The following is a 20,976-nucleotide window of genomic DNA, read 5'->3' as shown; positions in this document are numbered from 1 at the left end:
CCTTCTTCGCCGCCTCTGTGGAGACGGAACGTCTGCCGAAGGAGAAGGAGGGATGCTCACTGACGGCCCCGCTTCCCGGGAAATCGGGGCACCTTCTCCCGCTCAAAGGCGGTGGCTGCGGGAGCGTTCCGGCTCCGAGGCGGACAATGGCACCCGAGTGGGCGGCGGGCGGTGCGCCGCGAGAGCCGGAGCGGCACCGCGCCCCGCCCAGCCCCGCCCCGGGGAGCTGCGGCCGGGCGGCGTGCGGTCCGTCACACGCCGAGGGAAGGAAGGGAGCCGCCCCCCGAGTCCGACCCTCCTCCCCCGCCGGTTCCTGCACATCTCGTTTCCCTGCGGCGCGCCCGTACCCGGTAAGAGGCTGAAATGGCCCCTCCGCCTCTGTCCCTCTGCTCCAGCGCGATCCGCTCCCGCCGGTTCGCTGGGGCCGTGCTGCTCGGCCTGGCTCTGTGCGCGGCCGCGCCTCGAGAGCCTTCGCCCCGCCAGGCCTGCCTGTTGCTGGGGCCCAGAGCCCGTGGCGGCCCTGGGAGCTGCACGAGGAGGTCGGGCTTCCTTCTCCTTCCAGGAATTCAACCCTTGCCTTGCCTGCAAGAGTCTTCTCAGTGAGGTGACTGCTGCACCCGGGAAGGACAGCACCCACCTTACACCCAGCGTTTTTACCGCGTAGGGGAGGTAAAACCAGTTCTGCTCAGCCCTCAGCTTCCTCAGCTACCTTACTCCCGGGTAGCCTCACGTCTTCCTCAAAGTCCTGTGCTTTCTCCAAGGTCTCCTGCTTTTGGCAGGCCGAGGAACTTGAGGACACACCAAAGACCCACTTTCAAAGCGAAAATATTGGCAAGCATCCTTTTTCTAAAGGACTTGTATTATTTTCTAGTCTGGCCAGCAGAGACTGGCAGTTGTGGGGTGCAACAAAGCAAAGCTTCAGGTTTCTTCGGCTTTGTTTCCAGTGGACACCAGGATGATACCCTGTTCAAAGTCCAGGGTACTGGTGGAGGAAGTCATTACAGGAATTCCCAGCTTGTAAGGCAAGGAAATAATGTTAACATTTCACCAAAGAAGCCTAAGCTTAAGGAGGGAGATGTGTCTCTGGCTTGGGTGTTGGCGAGTAAATCTGCTGAGGAATCTGAGATACAATTTTAGGTCACATCTATTTACCACAGACTGAACTACTGTTAGTCTTTTTGAAAGAACAGCCCAACTATGTTGTCTCTTGTTGATATGCTGATTTTGTAGGCCCTATTTGTAGTTATATTGGGATCTATTTGCCTCTTTGGTGATCTTGTAAGTGCTGGGATCAAATCGCATTAATATTTTCATGTCATAAAACTGATTTATAGCATGACATTTGTTTTTCAGACATAGTTGCACAATGCTACCAAAACAGCACACCCTAACTATTCCAACTTTCACGTATGTTCTCTTTTTTTCTGTCCCCTGTAGTTGTTTTGGTTTGGTCTTTTCTATTATGGGGATAATTAAACTGGAAGTAGGCTAGTGAAAAATGTGACTTTTTGCCCCGAGAATTCATTTTGTAGACCTGAAAAACCTGTGACAGTTAATTTTTAGAACAATAAATATTAAAAATCTAACAGAAATAGTGGGCTTTTGGCTGGAATGCGTTACAGTGACAGTCAATTATACAATATGAATCCCTGTCTCAAGTTTAATAAACTAACATTTATGAAATACCAGCTGGGGATTTTTGAGAATATAACCAATTATATGGCAATCTTTAATTTTTTCAAATGGAAGTCCAGATTCGTGGTATATATTTGATATAAATCATTTACAGTTTAATTCTGCCTGTAAGTTGAAAAGCATATGTCTTTAACTTGAAAATGGCTTCTGCTTTTCTTAGTGGATAGTTTAAACATTATTTTGTGGTTTTGTTTCTTGAGCAGCATTACAGCTACAACAAGGTAACTGGGTCCCAATGTAGAATTATATATTTGGAAACTAGTATTTATTTCTTCTCAGGAAAATGGCCCATGTCTAAGTCCATCTTTACATACTTTGAGAAGAGGATAAAGATGATGTGTAGTCTTGGACTCTGTTTCAATTATTTCCTTTGCATATTTCTGAAATTCATGCTCTTTAAAAAGTGCAATAGCCTCTCTCTGAGCATCATAGTCCAAGTCCGCTTGTTTTTCCTGCTCTTTTCTTGCCTGCTTTTCAGCCTGATGAAGAAGAGGGAATAACAAAGCTTAGTATTTTGTTCTCAACATCACCATCCTGTAAAGCTGAGAGAGGGTAGAAGCTTATAAAAGGTCTGCAGCATTCTTAGTTGATACTTGGCACTTATCACTCCCCACTTCTGTCCCCTGCCCTATCCCCCCAGAAAGGGTACATTAAATAGCTGAATGAACATCACCATTAGCTGCTCTTTGGTGACCTGGCCGGAAGATAGAAAAGGACAGCAGTGCATGGTTGAAAAAAATGTCATAATGGCACAGGACAGGATGTGATCTGTCCTTGCACAGCAGCCTTGATTTGCACCAGTGCTCTGAGGAGGCTGGTCCCCAACACCAATATGCCAGGCACACGTGATTAAAAACAACCCAACAAACAAAAATTTCAAACAAAACAACTAACTTCCTCTCTCAACAGGAGCTAGTTGGTTTAGACACGTGCTTCTTTCTGAAGGGATTGACAGGGTACAGCTCCTTCTATTTACCATTTGCTGGAGCAGAATTTTCTGTACTTCTCTGTTGGCCTCATGTCGTCCATGTTTTTTGTTGTTTTCCATTTCCAGGTGGATGCGGGCTTTTTCCATTAACATATCACGTTCTTTTTCAGCCTCTTCTTTCTCCTGTCTCTCCTTTTCCTCTTTCAACTTTATCTGTAGTTTACAAAACACACAAAAGTTACCCAAGGAGCTGGCCTGCTAAGCTGGAAGTTGTATCTCCCTGCAGAAGCAGCCCTATATCAGCACTCTGATAAGCACGGTCACTGTGGCTGGCCAGTGTCCAGGCCTGGGTTTTCAGCAGCCCTGGCAGATGTGTGCCCAATATGAAACAGGGAAAGGGAGAGGGGACTCCAGGAAAGGTGTCAGCAGACTTGCTGATGCATGGCACCCACAGCCAGCTGTGGTCTGGGCCAGGCTCCTCGGCTGGAGTAAGCAGAAGTAAGATCAGCCCAAGTTTCTTACCACAGTGGCTCTGTGTTCAGCAATAGATTCAATGGCAGCCTTTTGTTTTGCTTCTTTCTCTTTCTGTTTTTTTTCTTCTTCAGCTTCTCTTCTTGCAATATCTCTAAGCAGTCGATCACCTTCCTTCCTTAATGCCTCAGCCCTTTGTTCAGTTAATTGTCTAACGATTTTGTCCCGTTGTTCCTGTGCTTGTCTGCAGAAGAACATGAGCTTCCATAATATACCAGGGCAACACACTTGAGTCTACCTGAAGCTATCAAACTCAGCAATTCTGGTTCTAGAGCTCTCTCCTCTTGAGAGGCTGGCCCACCCACCCAACTCAGGATCTCCCTCTGTTCTTCCTGCTTGGTTTATTTTTATATTATCTGATTTAGCAAATAAATGTTCCCTATGTTCTTGTATCACTAGTTTCTGTTGCAATAATGAGGTGGAGCCCTCAGTAAGTGCACTCCAGCAAGCATCTTGCCATCAGGAGAGGAATGTTGGAAGTATTGGCCAGAAGCAGGAAGGGAAGAAAACTCTTAGATTGACTCTGTGGTATCATCATGTTGTACCCTCAATGCTAAATTGATAAAACATCTCCCTTAATAAGACCACAATGTAGTTAATTAATGAATGTGCCTTGTTAAGAAGTCAAATCATTTTTCTTGAGCTGACTCGGAGAAATATAGCTTATACTCAAAAATATTTTCATCAAGGATCTTAATTGTCTTTAATTGTTGAGGAGGTGGATGTTTGGCAGGCCATATGGAAAATTACTCTTCCCAATACACTGGTGCAAAGCTTTGCACTTTCATAAGCCTCTATACTTTGAAGGGTTCCTTTTGCTAAGGAACCGGAGAAAAAATTTTCTTTTTCTCCTGAATTCCCTGCTCTCTCTATCAGTAGAATTTAGAATAATGATTTATAATAACTGCTGATTGTGTTATATCAATAATCTAAATGATCTGAAAACAACTACAGTATCATTTTTAGATTATTTACAATTTATACCCTAGCATTGTACCTACCTACGCATTTCAGCTTCTTTCTTTTTTCTTATCTGGGCAATAATTTTCTTTGCTTTAAAATGAGCTTTGATCCGATCATCTTCTTCCATTTGGTTTTGTTCCTCTATTGCTTTGATTATTTTCTGGTCATTTATATACTCCTATATGGGCAAAATGGTCTTGATTTAACTGATGACATTTAGAATATTGACCTGGCGTAACAGCTTAGAGCAATCACTCCCTGTTCCCCTTTCTCAAGTTTCTTTCAAAAACAGAAGAAAGGAAAGGGATTCTCAGGAAAGGAGAGAGAAGACAGGAAAGGGATACTTTCACGTACTTCTGCCTCCCTCTTCAAACATACGTCAAGGGGATATAGTTGATGTGAGGGTGGGGAAAAGGAATCGAGCACCAAAGAGCTGCTGCTCTGGTGCATTGTACAAACAGCCTGCTGTGTGATGCAGAGAGCATTGTCCTGTGCTCCCATTGACATGTGGGTGAGGGGAATGGTGAGTGGCAGGGGACTGCCCAACACCACCCCCACACACACAGATCATTCTGCTCCTGGTCCCACCTCATCCAAAACTATCCCTGTCTAAAAGCATAATCCAAAATTCAGCTGAAGAGGAGTTATCTATACTTTTATGTAAAGAACAACTGTCTTCAGCATGCTGGCCAGAACAGCTCAAAGGAACCTCTTGTTTGTACCTTGGTAGGATGCCTTTAAAGATGATGTGGCAGCAGTTCTCAAGTCAAGGAGATAGTCCTTGATGTCTACAGCATATGGTTAAGTTATGTCTTAACCATAGACCAGTCAAAGCATTAAGTGCCAATGTCCCTTCAGACAGCAGAAGGGAGGGGCCTCCAAGAGGTCTTTCTCAAAAGTACAAAGGAAAGACTTAGCCTGCAACTGGCAGGGTAGGCATTTGATCCCAGGCTACTAAAGCTGTCAGCAAAGACCCTGTTGCCAGTAGACCTCTTCATCTGTGGGCCGAGTCCAACCATCCCAGCCAAGGTGAAATACGCATTTTGAACTGTCTGCTTTCCTGCTACTTACATGATACAGTTTCTGGCGTTCCATTTTTATCTCGTATTCCTTTTCTTTTTTTCTCTGAGTTTCTAGTTGGTACAGTTGGACTGATCTCTGCATTTCTTCCCCTTCTCTTTGTTTTTCCTGTTTGGCCAGATCTGCCTGATGCTCACGCTCTTTTATTCTGAATCAGAAAAAGGTGAATAAATGGTCTAGGAACTGCATGAAGTAATGAACTGCATAACCCAGGTACCTTGCAGTGAAGAATGTGATAGTTTGAGTTGAAGGTATGCAGAATATCAGAGGTGAATAACAGCATGATTGTTTGTAATGGTAGCCCTGGTCAGAAATGAGCTACATGGTATGCTCACAGTTTGCAGTCTCATGGTGATAAATTTTAGCTGGATGCCCCATTAGCACCATGGCATTGGTAATGCTCTGGCCTATATCTGCAGCATCCTTGAAAAAAAAATTTCCCCAGCGTGAACCACCATACCTGTGTTTGTCTGGGCGTGCAGGCAGTAGCTTAAGCTGGTAGTGTTCTATACTAAGTTTTGCAAGAATTGATGTGTTGCTCCTGGAATATGTAAGACCAGACTTTGAACCCTTCCTCTGCCTTGGGAAATTTGATTCCTTCTATCAGACCACCAGGGCCAGTCCTATAAATACCACTGGGGATCCTTCCATAAGATTTACGAAAGACCTGAGAGAAGGAATAGAAGTGACAGTAATGCCTTCTCTTGTTGTGCAGTCTGGAAGCTCACTATGGGTAAATGGAAAATCTAATTTAACCTTTTCCTTGTCTGGAACAAAAGCTGAGTAAAATACACTTAAATTTCATTAACAACATTTGAATAGTGATTTGACTAAAACCTGTTGATATTTCCCAGAGGCGATTTTGCATGCAGACTGTTGGCAAATAAAAATGCAAATAGCTTTTCCCTTTTGGGCAAGGTCTTCTGTCATCTTCTTTTAGAAGAATGGCATTTGTGAAACAAATTATTAGTAATTTTCTGTAAAAATCTCGTAGAATGTATTTTGAGAAGAGTTTAAGTAAATAATGAAGTAGGGTTGCTTTTAATTATTACTTACTGTTCTAGCTGATCTTTGCGTAGTGCCTGTTGATTCATGTAATGCTGACGTGCTTTTTCTTGCTCGCTGAGAATGTATTCTTTAAATCGACGTTGCTCTTCTTCATAATCCCTCTTTTTGTTATCAGCTAATCTTGACTTTAGAAATTCAACTTGAGCATCTCTTTCTTTTAGGACCTTCGTAAGTAGAAATGCACCCTGCAAGAGAACATTTAAAGTCATTTTCATGTTCAGAAGTCCTTAAAGACATTCAGTACAATTTCCATGTAAAAAATACAAGTTGTCAACAAACATGGAACTGTCTCATTCTGTCATCCTGATAACGTAGGTAGGTTTTTGCACGGTCAATAACCTCCTTCCTTTTTGCTGCTTGGAACTTTGCTTCTTCCAAATCAAGTAACTTTCTTTCTTCCTCTTCCTTTTCTTCACGTAATTTTTTGGCTTGAAGTTTCTGTTGTATTAGGCTCTACAGTGCAGACAAAATTAGAAATCACACTTAACTTCTGGATTGGTGTTTTTACTTTGCATTTTAGCTTTAAGTAATATATAATATAAATGATTATGTTAAATGTTAAATGTATTTAAATGGCATTTAGTTGAAATACATATTCAAAAGCAAATGTTAAACAAAGGGAGTACAGCTAGAAATGTTACTATGTGTGATTTTGTATACACAAAAGTGACTACCCTTGTTTATGAATCTATCTTGTACTTACCAGAGTGGGTGGGTCTTTTCCACCAGCTTTGGAGTCCAAGTGCACTTCTTTCTGTTCTTTCTTCTCATCAATGCGTGCTGCTTCTCTAATGCTGGCCTGAATCCTTTCCCATTCTGCTTTTGGCAATACAATGACCTGACGAAGATCTGCTTCATTTGGAAGAAAATACTCATCTGGAACATCCTTTTCTTTCAAATGATGCACTGTGCAGAGGGGAGAATAAATACAAAGGTTACTTGGTACCAGAAAATCCAAGAATCAGATGTGAATCAGGATTTGAATGCTTTCATGGCAACAATACTAAGTTATCCTTATTACTATTACCACAAACCCCAGAGCCAAGACAGGGTATCTGTATCTGTTACCAACAACCAGTGCATATACTTGGACAGGAACTGAGTGACTGGGCTGTTTGTATGTGCCCTTGCCTATTTGTGTGTTTGTGTGGGTTTGGTTTGTAGTAACACACTTCCCAGGCAGCATTTGGGCATGATTCTTAGAATAACAGGGAGCAGAGACCATTCCCAAAATGAAAAGGAGAATATTGGTAAAGCCATTCCGCTGGCTAGATAAGGCAGCAATTTGGCCACAGACTGTCCCTTACTACTAAGTCCTGCATACTCATTGTATATCCTGAAATAGTTCTATTGTAGGACAGTTTTTTATGTCTTTGTTGCTTTAGGCTTACATACACGTGTGCAGGCATAAATGCAGCTTTTTTAGTTGACATCTAACTTTTGTGAAATGCTCTTTCAAGTGTCACTACCATTTTTTAAGGGAATGGCACTCTGTACAGATTGGTGTTCTGTAGAAATTGTGTGATTTGCAGCAGACTGACAGGCCGTGTCTGAAAGGTAAGGAGGCTTTCTCTTAGACTGACACGGCTGTCAAAGTCTGTTTTCCAGATGCCATTGCCGACCAGTCTCCCGACAGGGATCAGAGCTGGTCCTCTCCCTCTGTCCTAGGTGAAGACAGCCTCACCAGAAGTAAAGGCGCACTGATGCGGCTGTGCCCTGCAGGCAGGAATCTGCCAAGCCCCTCGTTCTTCCCCAGCTGCTGCCCTTGGAGGTTACTGGACCTGCGCTGCGTTCAGGTCAGTTCTCTGCACTCAGTTCCTAGGGAGAAACAGCCCCTCTTGCCATCTGCAGCTTGGGGAGCTTTGGGGAGAGTCCCGCTGGGCACTCCTACAGCCTCCCGGAGCCGTGCGGCCGCGGGCTCGGCACTGCCCTCCCGCCGGCTCCCGCTGCCCGGGGGCAGCCGCACTCACGGGCGCCGCCCCGCCGCCGCCGCTGCCCCTGCCCCGCCGCTGCCGCCGCCATCTTCCCGGGCCGCGGCGCCGTTGCCAGGCGACTCCGCAGCGCGCGGTCACGTGATGGAGCACGCGGGGCGGGCCCGGGCACCGCCGGCGCTGCCCCTTCCCCTCACGGGCTCTGCCCCGGGCTCGGCCCCTTCCCCTCACGGGCTCGGCCCCTGCCCCGCTGGCGCTGCCCCTTCCCCTCACGGGCTCGGCCCCTGCCCCGCTGGCGCTGCCCCTTCCCCTCACGGGCTCGGCCCTTGGCGCTGCCCCTTCCCCTCACGGGCTCGGCCCTTGCCCCGCTGGCGCTGCCCCCGGGGGTACGGCCCCGCCGTTGAGGTTGCTGTGCTGTTTGCGGCACTGGCTGCGGGGCCCGGAGCAGGCCTGACCTGCCCGGGAGGGGTCAGCAGGTTCAGCTGCACAAATGGCTGCATTTCGTTTCGTTGGCTGCTTTGATTTAGTGCGGCCTCCTTGAAGGTACAGGCTCCGTTTGTTCGGTGGACATTTCCTTTTGAAATACCTATTGAGGTGTTTTGCCAGGAGAATCCTAGTTTGGTTGCATTGGCAAATGCTGATGGAGAAATTAACATCTGCTCAAACTGATGGTGTGTGAGTACAGAAAGATTGGTGCTGTGTTAGCAAGTATTGGTAACTGCTGCATGAGTTTAGATACTGTCACAGTAACTATTTTAAACAGAAGTTGGACACTGAACTTTGGCATTTACAGATCGTATTTTTAGCTACAGCACAACTTCCCATCGCGGTAGTGGCCATAAATAGCTCATTTTGTTCAGATATTTTCTTCCAGAATTTTTTCTCTTCTGAGCACAAGATCAGAGTAGGAATATAGTACTTGTGTTTATGTAAATAATTTTCTTCTTTGTTTGTTTTGGAAACTATTTTCTCACAGCTATGAAATTTCTGTTGGTTTTTGATTTTGACCATACAATCATAGATGAAAATAGTGACACCTGGATTGTGAAATGTGCTCCTGAAAGAAAACTTCCTAATGGATTAAGAAACTCTTACCAACCAGGACATTGGACAGAATATATGGGCAGAGTCTTTGTCTACTTGGGAGACAATGGTGTCAAAGAAGATGAGATGAAAAGAACTATGACAACAATTCCTTTCACTGCGGGAATGATAGATCTTCTGGGATTTATTGGCGAGAACAAGCAGTTGTTTGATTGTATAATCGTTTCAGATTCTAATACGGTATTTATTGACTGGATTTTGAAAGCTGCTGACTTCCATAAAGTGTTTGATGAAGTATTTACAAACCCTGCAGCATTCAGCAGTACTGGCTATCTAACTGTACAGCACTTCCATGCTCACCATTGTGCCAAGTGCCCTAAAAACCTTTGCAAAAGGAAAGTTTTAGAGGAATTTCTTGATAAACAGTTGGAGAGAGGAGTGAGTTACACACAAATTGTATATATAGGGGATGGTGGGAATGACCTATGTCCAGTAATGTTTTTGAAGAAGAATGATATTGCTATGCCCAGGCAGGGGTATACCTTGGAGAAAAAGATTTCTCAACTGGCCCAAAGTCTCAGTCCTGTACAGTGTTCTGTTCTGGTTTGGTCATCTGCGATCGACATTATGTCTTACCTGAAACTACTTATAAAAGAATGATTCAAATTATAAAAGGAAACAGATGCAGTTACAGTTTAACTTATTGGGAGAGGAAAACTGCATGTATATAAAGGCTCAAAATTGTAAAATAAGGCTGTTATCTGAAATTATGGGGTTTTTAACCACACCATAACACTGTTTATGTTCAATCCTGGTAATAATAGGAAAGTGCAGTAAAAAAGGCCTTCTAACAGTACAGATCCCAACTAAGTGTAGAAGGGGGATTGGGACAGGACTTGTCATTAGTTTTTGTCATCTCCCTCCACTCCAACCTTTTACCAAGTATGTAACTGACCTTTGCAAGCCCACACACTTAGGGGAAGGAGTAGGATTACTATTCAAAAGAATGAAATTCTTTACTTAGGAAACATTAGGTGCCAGGAGCATGGTTGGCTTTTATACTTCTTTGATCTGATGGCATATTATTTGCTGTAAACTTTAATCCAAAGATGCATTTATATTTTCAATCTATTAAATATTTTACCAAACAAATTACTTTTTAATAGTTTGTATTATCTTGTATTGTAAAGATAATAAAAGTTGCTGTCACTGACAAATGCAACACAACTAATTTGTGTCATGTATTCTGCTGGCCTGTGTGTCATCAGGCCTGGGGAGAGTGTAGACACAAGTGTAGGTTTCAGCCTTTGGCTGGTCAGATCCTTTCTCTTCTGGAAAACTGTAAGACAAAATGACTCTTTTGTTTAAAGAAAAGTCTCTCTCCCATTCTGGCTACTGCCCTGACAGTGTGCTGCTGCCATTCTGTACAGAGCTGACACTGGTTTGATCTTCCATGCTGACAGCTCTGAGTCAGCCCTTTGGTCAGCCCCTTTTTCCTCCTTGGTTCCTGCTGCATTGCACAGGCCCACAGAATGGTACATATACATGTATACACTGATTTCACCTATTCATTCTCATCTATATAGTACAATCTCTTACAGTCTGGAAGGAAGCATCTATGTTCATTTTAACTTTTAAACAGATTGTTCTGTCTAAATAGTTCCAAAGAATTGTTTGTGAACATGCAATCTTTCTCTTTACCTCTGACAGTGAGATGAGCCTCAAGTGTATATAAAGGTATTAAAAGTAAGTCTCATTAAAGTTAAATAATGTGTTTTCATACCAAATGTTTTTATATCCCAGAAAAGGTTCAAAATGCTGATGTAGTCTGCTACTAAACTGAGGTAATATTTAGCTTAAGTGCTTTAATAACTGAGAGATTAGGGCAACTTTCACAGCACCTCAGTTGTTTTGTCTGAGGTGTGGCTCAGCAGTCTGTAGTTGTATCTGTCTTCCTTTGTCTTCTGTGCAATGTTTTTCTCATTTTCTTACAGACATTTCATGATGTCACTACCTTTTTTTCCTTAATTGAAGATTTTTGACTGGTCTTGCCTGTTTTCAGGCTGCTTTTCTAGTGCTGCTAGTTTACATATATTTCCCTTGTGTACTTCTTTCCTTGCCTCACCTATTTTACTTTATTGTAGAAGGTTGCTTTGAACAGTGTGTTGCCTAAGATGTCCAAAGTAATATACTTCAGTTCTCAGGAGCCTGGCTTTAGTGGTGGATATTTGATAGGTGTCTGAGATGTTCATATTTGGGATCTTGGCTATTGTTTTACACAAAGGCACAAAGACATCTGGGGACTGCTGGGTGTCAAGCTGTGGCAGGTTTAAGTTGTCTGGTTTACAGGTCATACAGAAGAATGGTAATGGCTGTTGCATAGGGCAATTTCATATGCTACTTTGGGTTGCTCTTGTTTGACCCCAGCTGGCAACTAAGTAGAGCACCTTGTGCACTCCAATACCCCACTCAGTGGGGAGGAGAATTGGGGAAAAAATTAAACCCTGTGACTTGAGATGAGAACACTTTAATAATTGGAACAAAATAAAATAAAGTAGTACTAAATTATTATAATTGTAGAGAGAAAGGAATGAAGTCCAGGAGAAACAAGCGATGTACAATACACTGCTCGCCACCTGCTGATGGATGCCCAGCCCATCGCGAGCAGTGATCGGCCCCTCCCGGCCGACTCCCGCAGTCCCATGCTGTGCAATATCCCTTTGGCCTGGCCGGGTCAGCTTTCCTGGCCAGGCTCCCCCAGCTCCTTGTGCAGCTTCTCACTGACAGAGCATGGGAATCTGAAAAGTCCTTGACTGTGGGTAAGCACCACTTAGCAACAACCAAAACAACAGTGTGTTGTCAACATGATTCCCATAGTAAATCTAAAACACAGCACTGAACCAGCTACTAAGAAGGAAATTAACTCTATTCCTGCCAAAACCAGGACAGTTGTGTGTTTCCTTAATTCTAGATGTGCTGCTGAATGTTCCAGATTCTGTGCTGGTCTCTTCTGTGTTTTTCAGAACTTAATTATGGAATGACTTATTTTCAGTTTGTCCACAGATTTCAGTTACTGCTTACTTAAAAACAAACAAACAGCAGTGTATCAATGATTACTCAGCTTTTTCTTCCACTTACACTAACTATTGCTCTTTTAGCTTTAAGAGACCTACCTTATAATTTCCTGTGAGAGTGAGAAATTGGGCAAGAAATTGTTCTTCGTGCTCAAAAAAGGGTTCTTTCTGTGGTTTTGATGAAAGTGCTGAAGTAGGAGTTGAGAGTAGATTAAGCATGGTAGAGTACTTGAAATATTAGCAATAATGTTCTAATCACTTCAAGTAGAGGGTAGAGCTGATTATATTTGCCAGACAAAGTGCATGCTGGAGACAGAAGAAATTTTTCAATTCCAGTAGGCAGACCATTAAGCTATTAATCAGGCCTTGTTTGGGTTTTTTTCCCCACTTAATAAAAGCAAGGACTTCCCTGAAGCACCACAACTACCAAATTTTTCCACATTTGATTACAATGGAGGGGAGATAAGTATCTCCAAAGAGTGAAGCTGATTTAAGCTGGTAGCCCAACGAAAAGAAAGGGAGAAGCTCCTTGAAGGGGACACATGTTCAGTACTAAGTGTTGCTGACCTTCTGACTTACTCTCTGGGAGGGAGATGACTTAGGTAAAAATGTTATGGAAAAAAATGCATATTGAAAGTCCCATATGTACGGGAAATTTTCTGTATGTGTGCACTAGTGATATATGAGTACTTAGCCTTAGTATTGTGTGTAGTAGGATAGCCAAGACTTGGAAGTGCTTGTCCTTAGGAAGTTGATGAAATGGAAAATGCAACCAAACAAAGCTGTTGGCATGGGAATGCATAAAGACTTAGGACTGCACAAGGGAATTTTCTAGAGAAAGAAATGGAGTAATATAGCTGAGGGACAGGCCCTTGTCAGACAGCAGGGCTGTTGTAATTCCTGGGTTACACTACAAAACTCCAATTCTCTGGGCTAAAAATGCATCAAGAGGGGTTGAAAAAAAGGAAGGCATAGATGTGTGTAGGTGTGGGGAATTTTTTGTTTGGTGGGTTTTTTTTGTTGGTTTGGATCATTTTGTTTTTGTCTCATGTTACTGTGTAAAGGCCAAGGGACCAGTTTGAATCCTGGTGCAGGGTTAGCATGGGAGGAAGGATGGCAGAGGGGTATGACCATATACACTTTCCTGTTTGGATTTCCTTAGTTTGTACTTCTGCATTGTGGCGGAAATACCATCACTAATTAAAAGAAAAATATGATACTTTTTCATCTGTGTCGAGTGGGAACTCTCAAAATTTCTCCTTTTGGGCATTGCTGGCACTTAGCTAATAATAATATTCACCTCCTTTTGGTTGGAGAAATCACTGGCAGTTCTTTCAATGTAGGAAAGCTCTACCAGGGCAGGGAGAGCCTGGCTGCTAGATCCAAAGAATCCAAACCCTGCTGCAGATGGAGAGCCCACAGCTGCTTGAACCCAAAGGATGCTGTGTTTCAAATAAAGAAAATGTGTTGCTAGCAGAAAAGAAAATTACTTCTTAAATTGTGAATCACATTTTCAGGAGTTTTAAAAGCCAATATAGCCTTCTTCCTGAATTTACTTATAGCTGGAATCTGTTTGTGGGCATAAGTGGTGATTGTCCTTTGCACCCTGCCAGGTTCAGGAGTTTGGGAAGAGCTTTGGCTGCTCCGTTTCGACTCCTGGTCTCCGGTACTGGGGAAGCCCTTGGAGCTTGCTGCTCTTCCCAATATCGCTCCTCCAAGTGCCCTGGGAGCGTGAGGCGCCTCTGCGGGAAGCAGCTTCAGGTCGCTGACAGCGGCGGCCGAGGCCCCTCGCTTTGTTGTGTGGCTGAGTGACACCGAGCCGGTGACGCTCCCCAGGCATCTGCTCCTATCCCTAATACGACCGGGCCTTCTGTCACCACCGCGAGCACCCTTTAACCCCTGCCCCGGGGTCGGGAGCGCCTGGGCGGCGGCGGCAGCGGTTCGGGCCGGACCTTCCCAAGGCGAGCGGGTGCGCGGGGGCCGGGCTGGGCGTCGGGGCTCGCCGGCCTCGCGGAGGGGTGCGCGGGGGGGCGGCCGAGGCACCAAAATAGGAGCTGTCGCTGCGGCCCCGCTGGTCTCTCCGGCAGCGGCTCTTCCAAAGACGGTCAAGGGCCGCCGCGGGCTGGGAGCCCCCGTAAGCGCCGTGCCGGGCGGGTCCGCAGCCGGAGGGCGGCCGGGCGGCGCGGACAAAGCGGCGGCAGCTGCGGGGCGCGGCGATGGCTGCGGCCGGGCAGGAGGAGTACGCTTATCTCTACAAGGACTCCGCGCACCCCGGCGGCTTCTTGGAGGCGTTCCGGGCGTTTTACCTGGACGGGCTGTTCACCGACATCACCCTGCAGTGCGCTTCGGGGGTCATCTTCCACTGCCACAGAGCTGCCCTGGCAGCCTGCAGCAGTTATTTTAAAGCCATGTTCACAGCCGATATGAAAGAAAAATCCAAAAACCAGATCAGCCTTCCCGGGCTCAGCCATGCAGTACTGGAAGCTCTCGTGAATTACGTATACACATCACAGATCCAGATAACAAAGAGAAATGTCCAAAGCCTACTCCAGGCTGCAGACCTGCTCCAGTTCGTATCAGTAAAGAAAGCCTGTGAGCAGTTTCTGGTAAGGCACTTAGATACTGACAACTGCATTGGGATGCACTCCTTTGCTGAGTATCATGATTGCCCGGAGCTAGAGAAAGAGTCCAGAAGGATATTGTTATGGCAGTTTGAAGAAGTGTGGAAGCAGGAGGAGTTTCTGGACATTGGCAAAGACAAGCTCTCTTATATTCTGTCCAGGGAGAATCTCAACGTTCAGAAAGAAGAGGTAGCCATTGCAGCTGTCATTAAGTGGGTTGCACACAACGTGGAAGGAAGAGTTGAAGACATCTGTGAAGTGCTGAGCTGCATCAAAGTAGACTTAGATAATGTGTATTTGAGGTCAGCTTTAAGCCTGCAAAAAAAATGCCGACTCAATGACAGTAAGATAAGGTCACTCATATATAATGCCCTGAACCTCAATCCCAAAGGTCTTTCCAGAAGATCCACCGCAGCCATGTATGTAATTGGAGGATATTATTGGCACCCCTTATCAGAAGTGCATGTTTGGGATCCTCTAACCAATGCATGGGTCCAGGGAACGGGGATGCCAGATCACACCAGAGAGAGCTATGGGGTCACTAGTTTGGGACCAGACATATATGTGACAGGAGGTTACAGAACAGAGAGTATTGAAGCTCTTGACACCGTGTGGATATATAACAGCGAGAGAGATGAGTGGACAGAAGGCTGCCCCATGCTCGACGCAAGGTATTACCACTGCGCAGTTTCCTTGAGTGGCTGCATTTATGCATTGGGAGGTTACCGAAAGGGAGCTCCAGTCCAAGAAGCTGAGTTTTATGATCCTTTAATACAGAAATGGCTTCCCATTGCAAACATGATCAAAGGTAGGTAAACTTTTGTATGGTGCCTGCCTCCAATGTCAGTTATTTTGTAATTGCCATTTTTAAGTGCCATGGAAACATTTAGGATTTAATCCAAATTCTGGAGAAGTCCATGGGAATATCCTGTTGATGTCAGTGGGCTTTGGTTCTGGTCTTCACTAGCCAAATGACCATAGACATCCAAATGCTATACTGGGCTCTGCCATGGAACAGCAGGTAGAAAACTAAGTGGTAGTCTCAGTTTAATTTTGCCTTCTTTCCTGAGTAAAATTTCTGTTCAAATTAGAAAGAAATCAGAAAACTACCCAGGATAAGAGTCCATTCAGTACACAATCAAAGAGTAAGCTCCAATAAAAGGACTGTATTATTTTTATATAAGATTTTCCATGCAGTCATTTATGAAGGTGTCATAATTTAAAACTTCTTTCATGGAGTTCCCCCCTATTTCTGTGTATCATCTGTTCAGGATCCTTTATTCAATCTTTATTGTGAGGATAATGAAAAGTACTAATACCCTTTTCTAGCAGCCGAAGTACCATTCACTTAAGAGTTGGACTTGATGATCTTTCTGGGTCCCTTCCAATGCAGACTCTTCTGTGATTATTTTGTAACAGTAACAATAATACTACCATTACATATTTTACCATACATTTTTATAAATGAATGCAAATATTTATAATTAGTTACAAAAATTTACTGTAAGTTAATGCAACATAATATTTTTCTATGTACAAGAGAATTTTTGGTTGCATATATAAAAGAAAAAAATGAGGCTTTTACAACCTTCTCTATTGTTTGTATGTTTTTCTCAAACATTGCTACTATTTTCTTTTTATTTCCTTCAAAAATAGAAATGCTACGCTAATCCTATGAGTTATATGTTCTATACAGTTGTTTTGCCCTGTTTTCCTAAGTGTGAAACTACTTAGGTGCTCAGACCCTCCTTTGCTGTATTTCATTTTGTTGTCCTAGAGACAGAGTTAAAATGGCGGCATTCTGCTTGTTATTGTTTCTACAATAGCTTAATTAGTAATGCCATGAGAATGACTAAAAGTATCAGAAACGATACCCCGAGACACTGAACAATCTCAACTCCCATTGTCTTTGCTCTTGCCATGTAAGTGATTTTTTATCAACTCTAACTTAGTGAAACAATGAAATTAATTGCCTATTCCCAAATCAGTGAGACAATGTGACTTTAATTACTGCCTAAAAATCCTGTGAAGTATTGTGTGGCTGTATTATGTGCAATATGTATTGGGTGTGCTGCAGTTTTACTTAGTTGTTCTTGATTTACGCTGATATCTTGATAAATCTGTTTTATTCATATTCAGTTAAATACTTGCAAGCATATAATGTTAATAAAATATTACCAAATCATTTGAAATGGAGTTATGGAGGGAAGAGACCATGGTTATTACATGCAGTCTGAATGCATGTTTGACTTTCACACTGTGAACAGGAGTTGGAAATGCCACTGCCTGTGTCCTGCATGAAGTCATCTACGTCGCTGGAGGTCACTATGGGTACAGGGGAAGCTGCACCTACGATAAAATCCAGAGATACCATTCAGGGAGCAATGAGTGGAGTATAGTCACCACAAGTCCACATCCAGGTAAATAGTTACTTCAACAAACAAACATAGAGCTTGATTTGATTATTTGTACCTGGGAGTCCTTAAGCCCAGTTAGGAGTTTTTGGCATATTCCTAGTTATAAAAAGAAATGCCTGTAGCGCAGCAAGGGCATTTCCAAACTCTGAAAGCAGAAAGGAAGACCTTCTTCAAGAATCTGTTCTATAGAAATCACTATATAAATGCTGAATTAAGGAATGTCCACATTCTATTAAATAATATAACTTCCTGTAAAATCTAACTATTCACTGACATTTGGCAAAAATATTTATATTAATTTTAAAGGGTCTTCTCTATGTTCTACATCTGGTAACAGTAAGTTTTTAAAGCAATTTTTTCGCTAAGTACTGGTGCTGTAGTGTAGCAAAAAATCTTGAGGTGTCTCCTAAGCTCAATGAGGACATTCAGCTGCCCTCAGTGGTGCCCAATATTTGTCATGTACTTGTAGTTTAAGTTAACATTATAATGCTGAGTTGTGCTGTATTCCTTTCTTTCTGAAGAATACGGATTGTGTTCAATTACACTACAAAACAAGATCTATTTTGTGGGTGGACAGACCACGATCACGGACTGCTATGACCCAGAGCAAAATGAGTGGAAGCAGATGGCTCACATGATGGAGAGAAGGATGGAGTGTGGCACGGTGGTAATGAACGGATGCATCTATGTAACAGGAGGATATTCCTATTCAAAAGGAACATACCTGCAGAGCATTGAGAAATACGACCCTGAACTGAACAAATGGGAAGCAGTAGGTAATCTTCCCAGTGCTATGCGGTCACATGGCTGTGTCTGTGTGTATAATGTGTAAGCATTTAATTTTCATCTTACTGTTACAGAAAACAGCAGATGCAGTATTCATAACGCTACTGATTACCTCATGAGGGGTTGTCTAATACAATCTCTTAGTGCACGTTGTCAATAACTAGATATAATTTGTTCTCATTTTAAACAACTTAGAAACATAAATGTGCTAACCAGGTTTCCATACATTTTTCAGTCCAATCGTTCTTTGTCATGGAAGGTCTCAAATTACTCTTAGAATACTCCACACAGCAACATAGGAACTACTGTGAAAAAATTATTTGTTTTTGTTAATCACTGGATGAAACTATGACTTGGTGCTGAGTAAAGCCAAACAAAATACCGTTCTAAGGACTACTAAGCCTTAAAGATGAAATCTTTGTATTCTGAAGGTAGCTGTAGAAATGAATCAGTGACACAAAATACATGTATGGTATGTACAGAGCAATATCACTTGGATAACTAGGTTATCAGATTCAGAAATAGGCATTTCCAGCTCTACCTTCAAGTGCCAGAGCAAGGAAGAGCTTAGGCTAGGAATGAGGGAAGAAATGTTGGTAGTAGCCCCAGAGCACAGGCCAAAAGCATGCACTAGTTTTCCAGAAGAAGGAATAAAAGGGCATTACTCTTTGCCTTTCTCACACTCTCTTCAACATTGCCAATGAGAAATGAAAAAACACTGCAAGGCTTTGCAATGGGATCTTTAGCTGATGCACAGGTTATTTGTAATTTGGATGTTCAGAGAAAAGCCTTAATGTGTTAACTCTTTTTTAATATCAATTCAAGATGTGTGCCTGTGTGGAATGGAAGGAGGAAATGAGAGAGACTGGAAAATTAACATCCACCTGAGATTCATTCTCTAGTTTATTTAATACCATTTGGTCTTTTCTAAACTGTGATTTGAGCAAAGTTAACAACTAAAGAAACTAGTCATAGTATGTTATGCAAAAGAAAAAAAATCTATAGGATTGATTTATTTATTATTTCTCTCAAACTTTAATATGAGATCTTCAGATTCTGTGTAGAAAGTGGATTTTTGTAAAGTGATTTACAGACAAACAGATCACACTGTGACTGGCCTGAGAGCGGTGATCTAAATGAAGAAATGCTTTGGGGAACAGAGAGTTCGTTTAACACTGATCCCCACTTTATAGAATGACTGCAGAAACAGCTGTTAGATATTGGTGTGAGAAGCAGAGACAACACAGGGCTGCCATAGGGTGTGGTGGGAACTTCCCACACCAGCACTGCCACCTAAAATAAAATTTAGGTTATTAGGTTTTATTGGATTTCTCAGATACAAAGAAAGGACTTTTCCAAGCAGTAAGCTCTGAGTTTATAGTATTTTCAGGGGTTTTTTATTCTTTCACATTTTTATGCTATTTCTGACTTGGATTTGACTGCTGGTAGCAGGTGGCACTCAGATGTGGCTTTGATGTGAAGTTCTGTGGTGTATATGTACAGTTCTTTTTATGTATTTTCGTATGTTGCCTCACTATGTTAGAATCTGTGTGTGTTCAGTATTTTGCTTTGTTACCCATCTCTAAGATTTATTTAAGAATCTGATGCAATTTGTTTAAAGACTCCAGACTCTACAGAAGTGTGGAGAATTGAACTCTGAGGCCGTTTGAAATGTGTGGGCCAAGCAGGTGGGCAAAAGAGATAAAGTGAATTTGTTTCTCCTGGAAATCTCCACAGCTGAGAATTGCTTAAGGGTAGGTGGAGATTTAAAGGACAACATCACAAGAACATGAAGGTGATCTTTGTATTGAATGAAACCACAATGAACTCAATGTGTTTATGTAATTTTTCAGTGCAAATTATGTACCCATGAAACTTCATGTTTGTTGAAAAACACAAGCATAGAACAGCTGCTTGTGGTTGGCCTTGAGGTTCATTCTGGCCTGTATCCTGTCACCAACAGTCATAAGTTGGTGAAAGGATCTATGAACAAGGTGAAGACTAACAAAACCACACTCAGCATCCACTTGTCAACTGCTTGCAAACTAGGTGCTTGATGCTGGCAAAAGACAGTGCTGTTCCAGGGCTGGAGCACAGGCACTGGAAGCTGGACCCTGCTTTGTGCCCCTGGGCAACTTGCAGGCAAGCAAATGCTGCTTTTTGGCCTCAGTGTTAAGTGCAAAGTGGGAAAAAGCCTTTAATTCTCCCATCAGGACAGTCTGGCATAAACAAAAGTCAAAGAAATTACTGCTTAGGACTTCAGTTAAATCCTGATTTCTCAGAGATTTTCAATGCATTAGAATAAACAGAGAGAAGAATAAGTTCAGACTCATGGTTAAATTTCAACTGGTGCTATTTTTCACAACTACCTACAGTACCCTTTTAAAATTGGCTCGTGTAGCACATCCCAAGAAGGTGTGTTGCAATCGGGTCTTGGGCACAGGCAGGAAAATAAACCCAGAAGAGGCATAGGATTCTGATCTGTGATCAGCAGCCTACTAGAGGTGGGAAGCTCAGAGCAGGGAATCTCTTAGCCATCTGTGTAACGTATTTTTAAAAACAGTTGAATGTAAACACTGAATTATTGTGCTAATGGACCTGTATTATGGTAGACACTGCTTTACTGTTTCACTGGTAAACGAGAAAATTAAGTTATGTGGAAGTCAAATCAATTGGGAAGCCAATACTCTTTCTTAAAATGTTCAGTTGTGCGAGTCCCGTGTTTGTAACGCTATAGATGCCCAAATACATCTGTAGTGTTTAAGTGAATGTTTGCAATACTTAATAAATGTAAATATACCACCACCGTACAAATCCAAGTTGTTCAGTGACATTTTC

General features: G+C 42.9%; 3 protein-coding genes across 5 annotated transcripts; 2 read left to right on the top strand and 1 right to left on the bottom strand.

The window, feature by feature from the left end:
* Positions 1-212: 212 nt before the first annotated feature.
* Positions 213-13,541, top strand: PHOSPHO2 (phosphatase, orphan 2). 3 transcript variants are annotated; one of them, XM_033064119.1, is made up of 5 exons: positions 213-350; positions 5,318-5,448; positions 6,427-6,580; positions 7,934-8,061; positions 9,173-13,541. In XM_033064119.1, the coding sequence occupies exon 5, from the start codon at positions 9,175-9,177 to the stop codon at positions 9,898-9,900; it is 726 nt and encodes a 241-aa protein (XP_032920010.1). In that variant the 5' UTR covers positions 213-350; positions 5,318-5,448; positions 6,427-6,580; positions 7,934-8,061; positions 9,173-9,174; the 3' UTR covers positions 9,901-13,541. The 3 variants fall into 3 exon arrangements, with proteins under 3 accessions (XP_032920010.1, XP_032920011.1, XP_032920012.1); XM_033064120.1 differs by lacking the exons at positions 5,318-5,448; positions 6,427-6,580; XM_033064121.2 differs by lacking the exons at positions 213-350; positions 5,318-5,448; positions 6,427-6,580; positions 7,934-8,061 and adding an exon at positions 8,474-8,739.
* On the bottom strand, positions 1,643-8,287 carry CCDC173 (coiled-coil domain containing 173). Its single transcript, XM_033064722.1, has 9 exons — positions 8,236-8,287; positions 6,969-7,171; positions 6,545-6,718; positions 6,254-6,450; positions 5,189-5,345; positions 4,156-4,295; positions 3,146-3,338; positions 2,672-2,836; positions 1,643-2,174 (listed from the first exon to the last, which is right to left on the bottom strand). Exons 1-9 carry the CDS (start codon positions 8,285-8,287, stop codon positions 1,971-1,973), a joined length of 1,485 nt encoding a protein of 494 aa, XP_032920613.1. The 3' UTR covers positions 1,643-1,970.
* Positions 13,542-14,342: 801 nt separating the features above from the next.
* On the top strand, positions 14,343-20,970 carry KLHL23 (kelch like family member 23). The gene is made up of 3 exons (XM_033064118.1): positions 14,343-15,743; positions 17,203-17,355; positions 17,874-20,970. The coding sequence occupies exons 1-3, from the start codon at positions 14,531-14,533 to the stop codon at positions 18,182-18,184; spliced, it is 1,677 nt and encodes a 558-aa protein (XP_032920009.1). The 5' UTR covers positions 14,343-14,530; the 3' UTR covers positions 18,185-20,970.
* Positions 20,971-20,976: the final 6 nt, after the last annotated feature.

Source organism: Catharus ustulatus, chromosome 7 (genome assembly GCF_009819885.2).
Source record: "Catharus ustulatus isolate bCatUst1 chromosome 7, bCatUst1.pri.v2, whole genome shotgun sequence".
NCBI lineage: Eukaryota > Metazoa > Chordata > Aves > Passeriformes > Turdidae > Catharus > Catharus ustulatus.
Note: the sequence above shows the minus strand (reverse complement) of the source record. Positions and strands in the feature narration are given on the sequence as shown.

Bases quoted from the DNA above. Each gene is read 5' to 3' on its own strand.
- CCDC173 (XM_033064722.1), bottom strand. From the start codon at position 8,287: ATGGCGGCGGCAGCGGCGGGGCAGGGGCAGCGGCGGCGGCGGGGCGGC. The intron at 6,719-6,968 runs GTAAGTACAAGA...TCTGCACTGTAG, and splicing joins GAAAAGACCCACCCACTCTG to AGCCTAATACAACAGAAACT. The intron at 2,175-2,671 runs GTAAATAGAAGG...CTTCTTCATCAG, and splicing joins AAATTCTGCTCCAGCAAATG to GCTGAAAAGCAGGCAAGAAA.
- PHOSPHO2 (XM_033064120.1), top strand. From the start codon at position 9,175: ATGAAATTTCTGTTGGTTTTTGATTTTGACCATACAATCATAGATGAA.
- KLHL23 (XM_033064118.1), top strand. From the start codon at position 14,531: ATGGCTGCGGCCGGGCAGGAGGAGTACGCTTATCTCTACAAGGACTCC. The intron at 15,744-17,202 runs GTAGGTAAACTT...CACTGTGAACAG, and splicing joins CATTGCAAACATGATCAAAG to GAGTTGGAAATGCCACTGCC. The intron at 17,356-17,873 runs GTAAATAGTTAC...TTCTTTCTGAAG, and splicing joins CACCACAAGTCCACATCCAG to AATACGGATTGTGTTCAATT.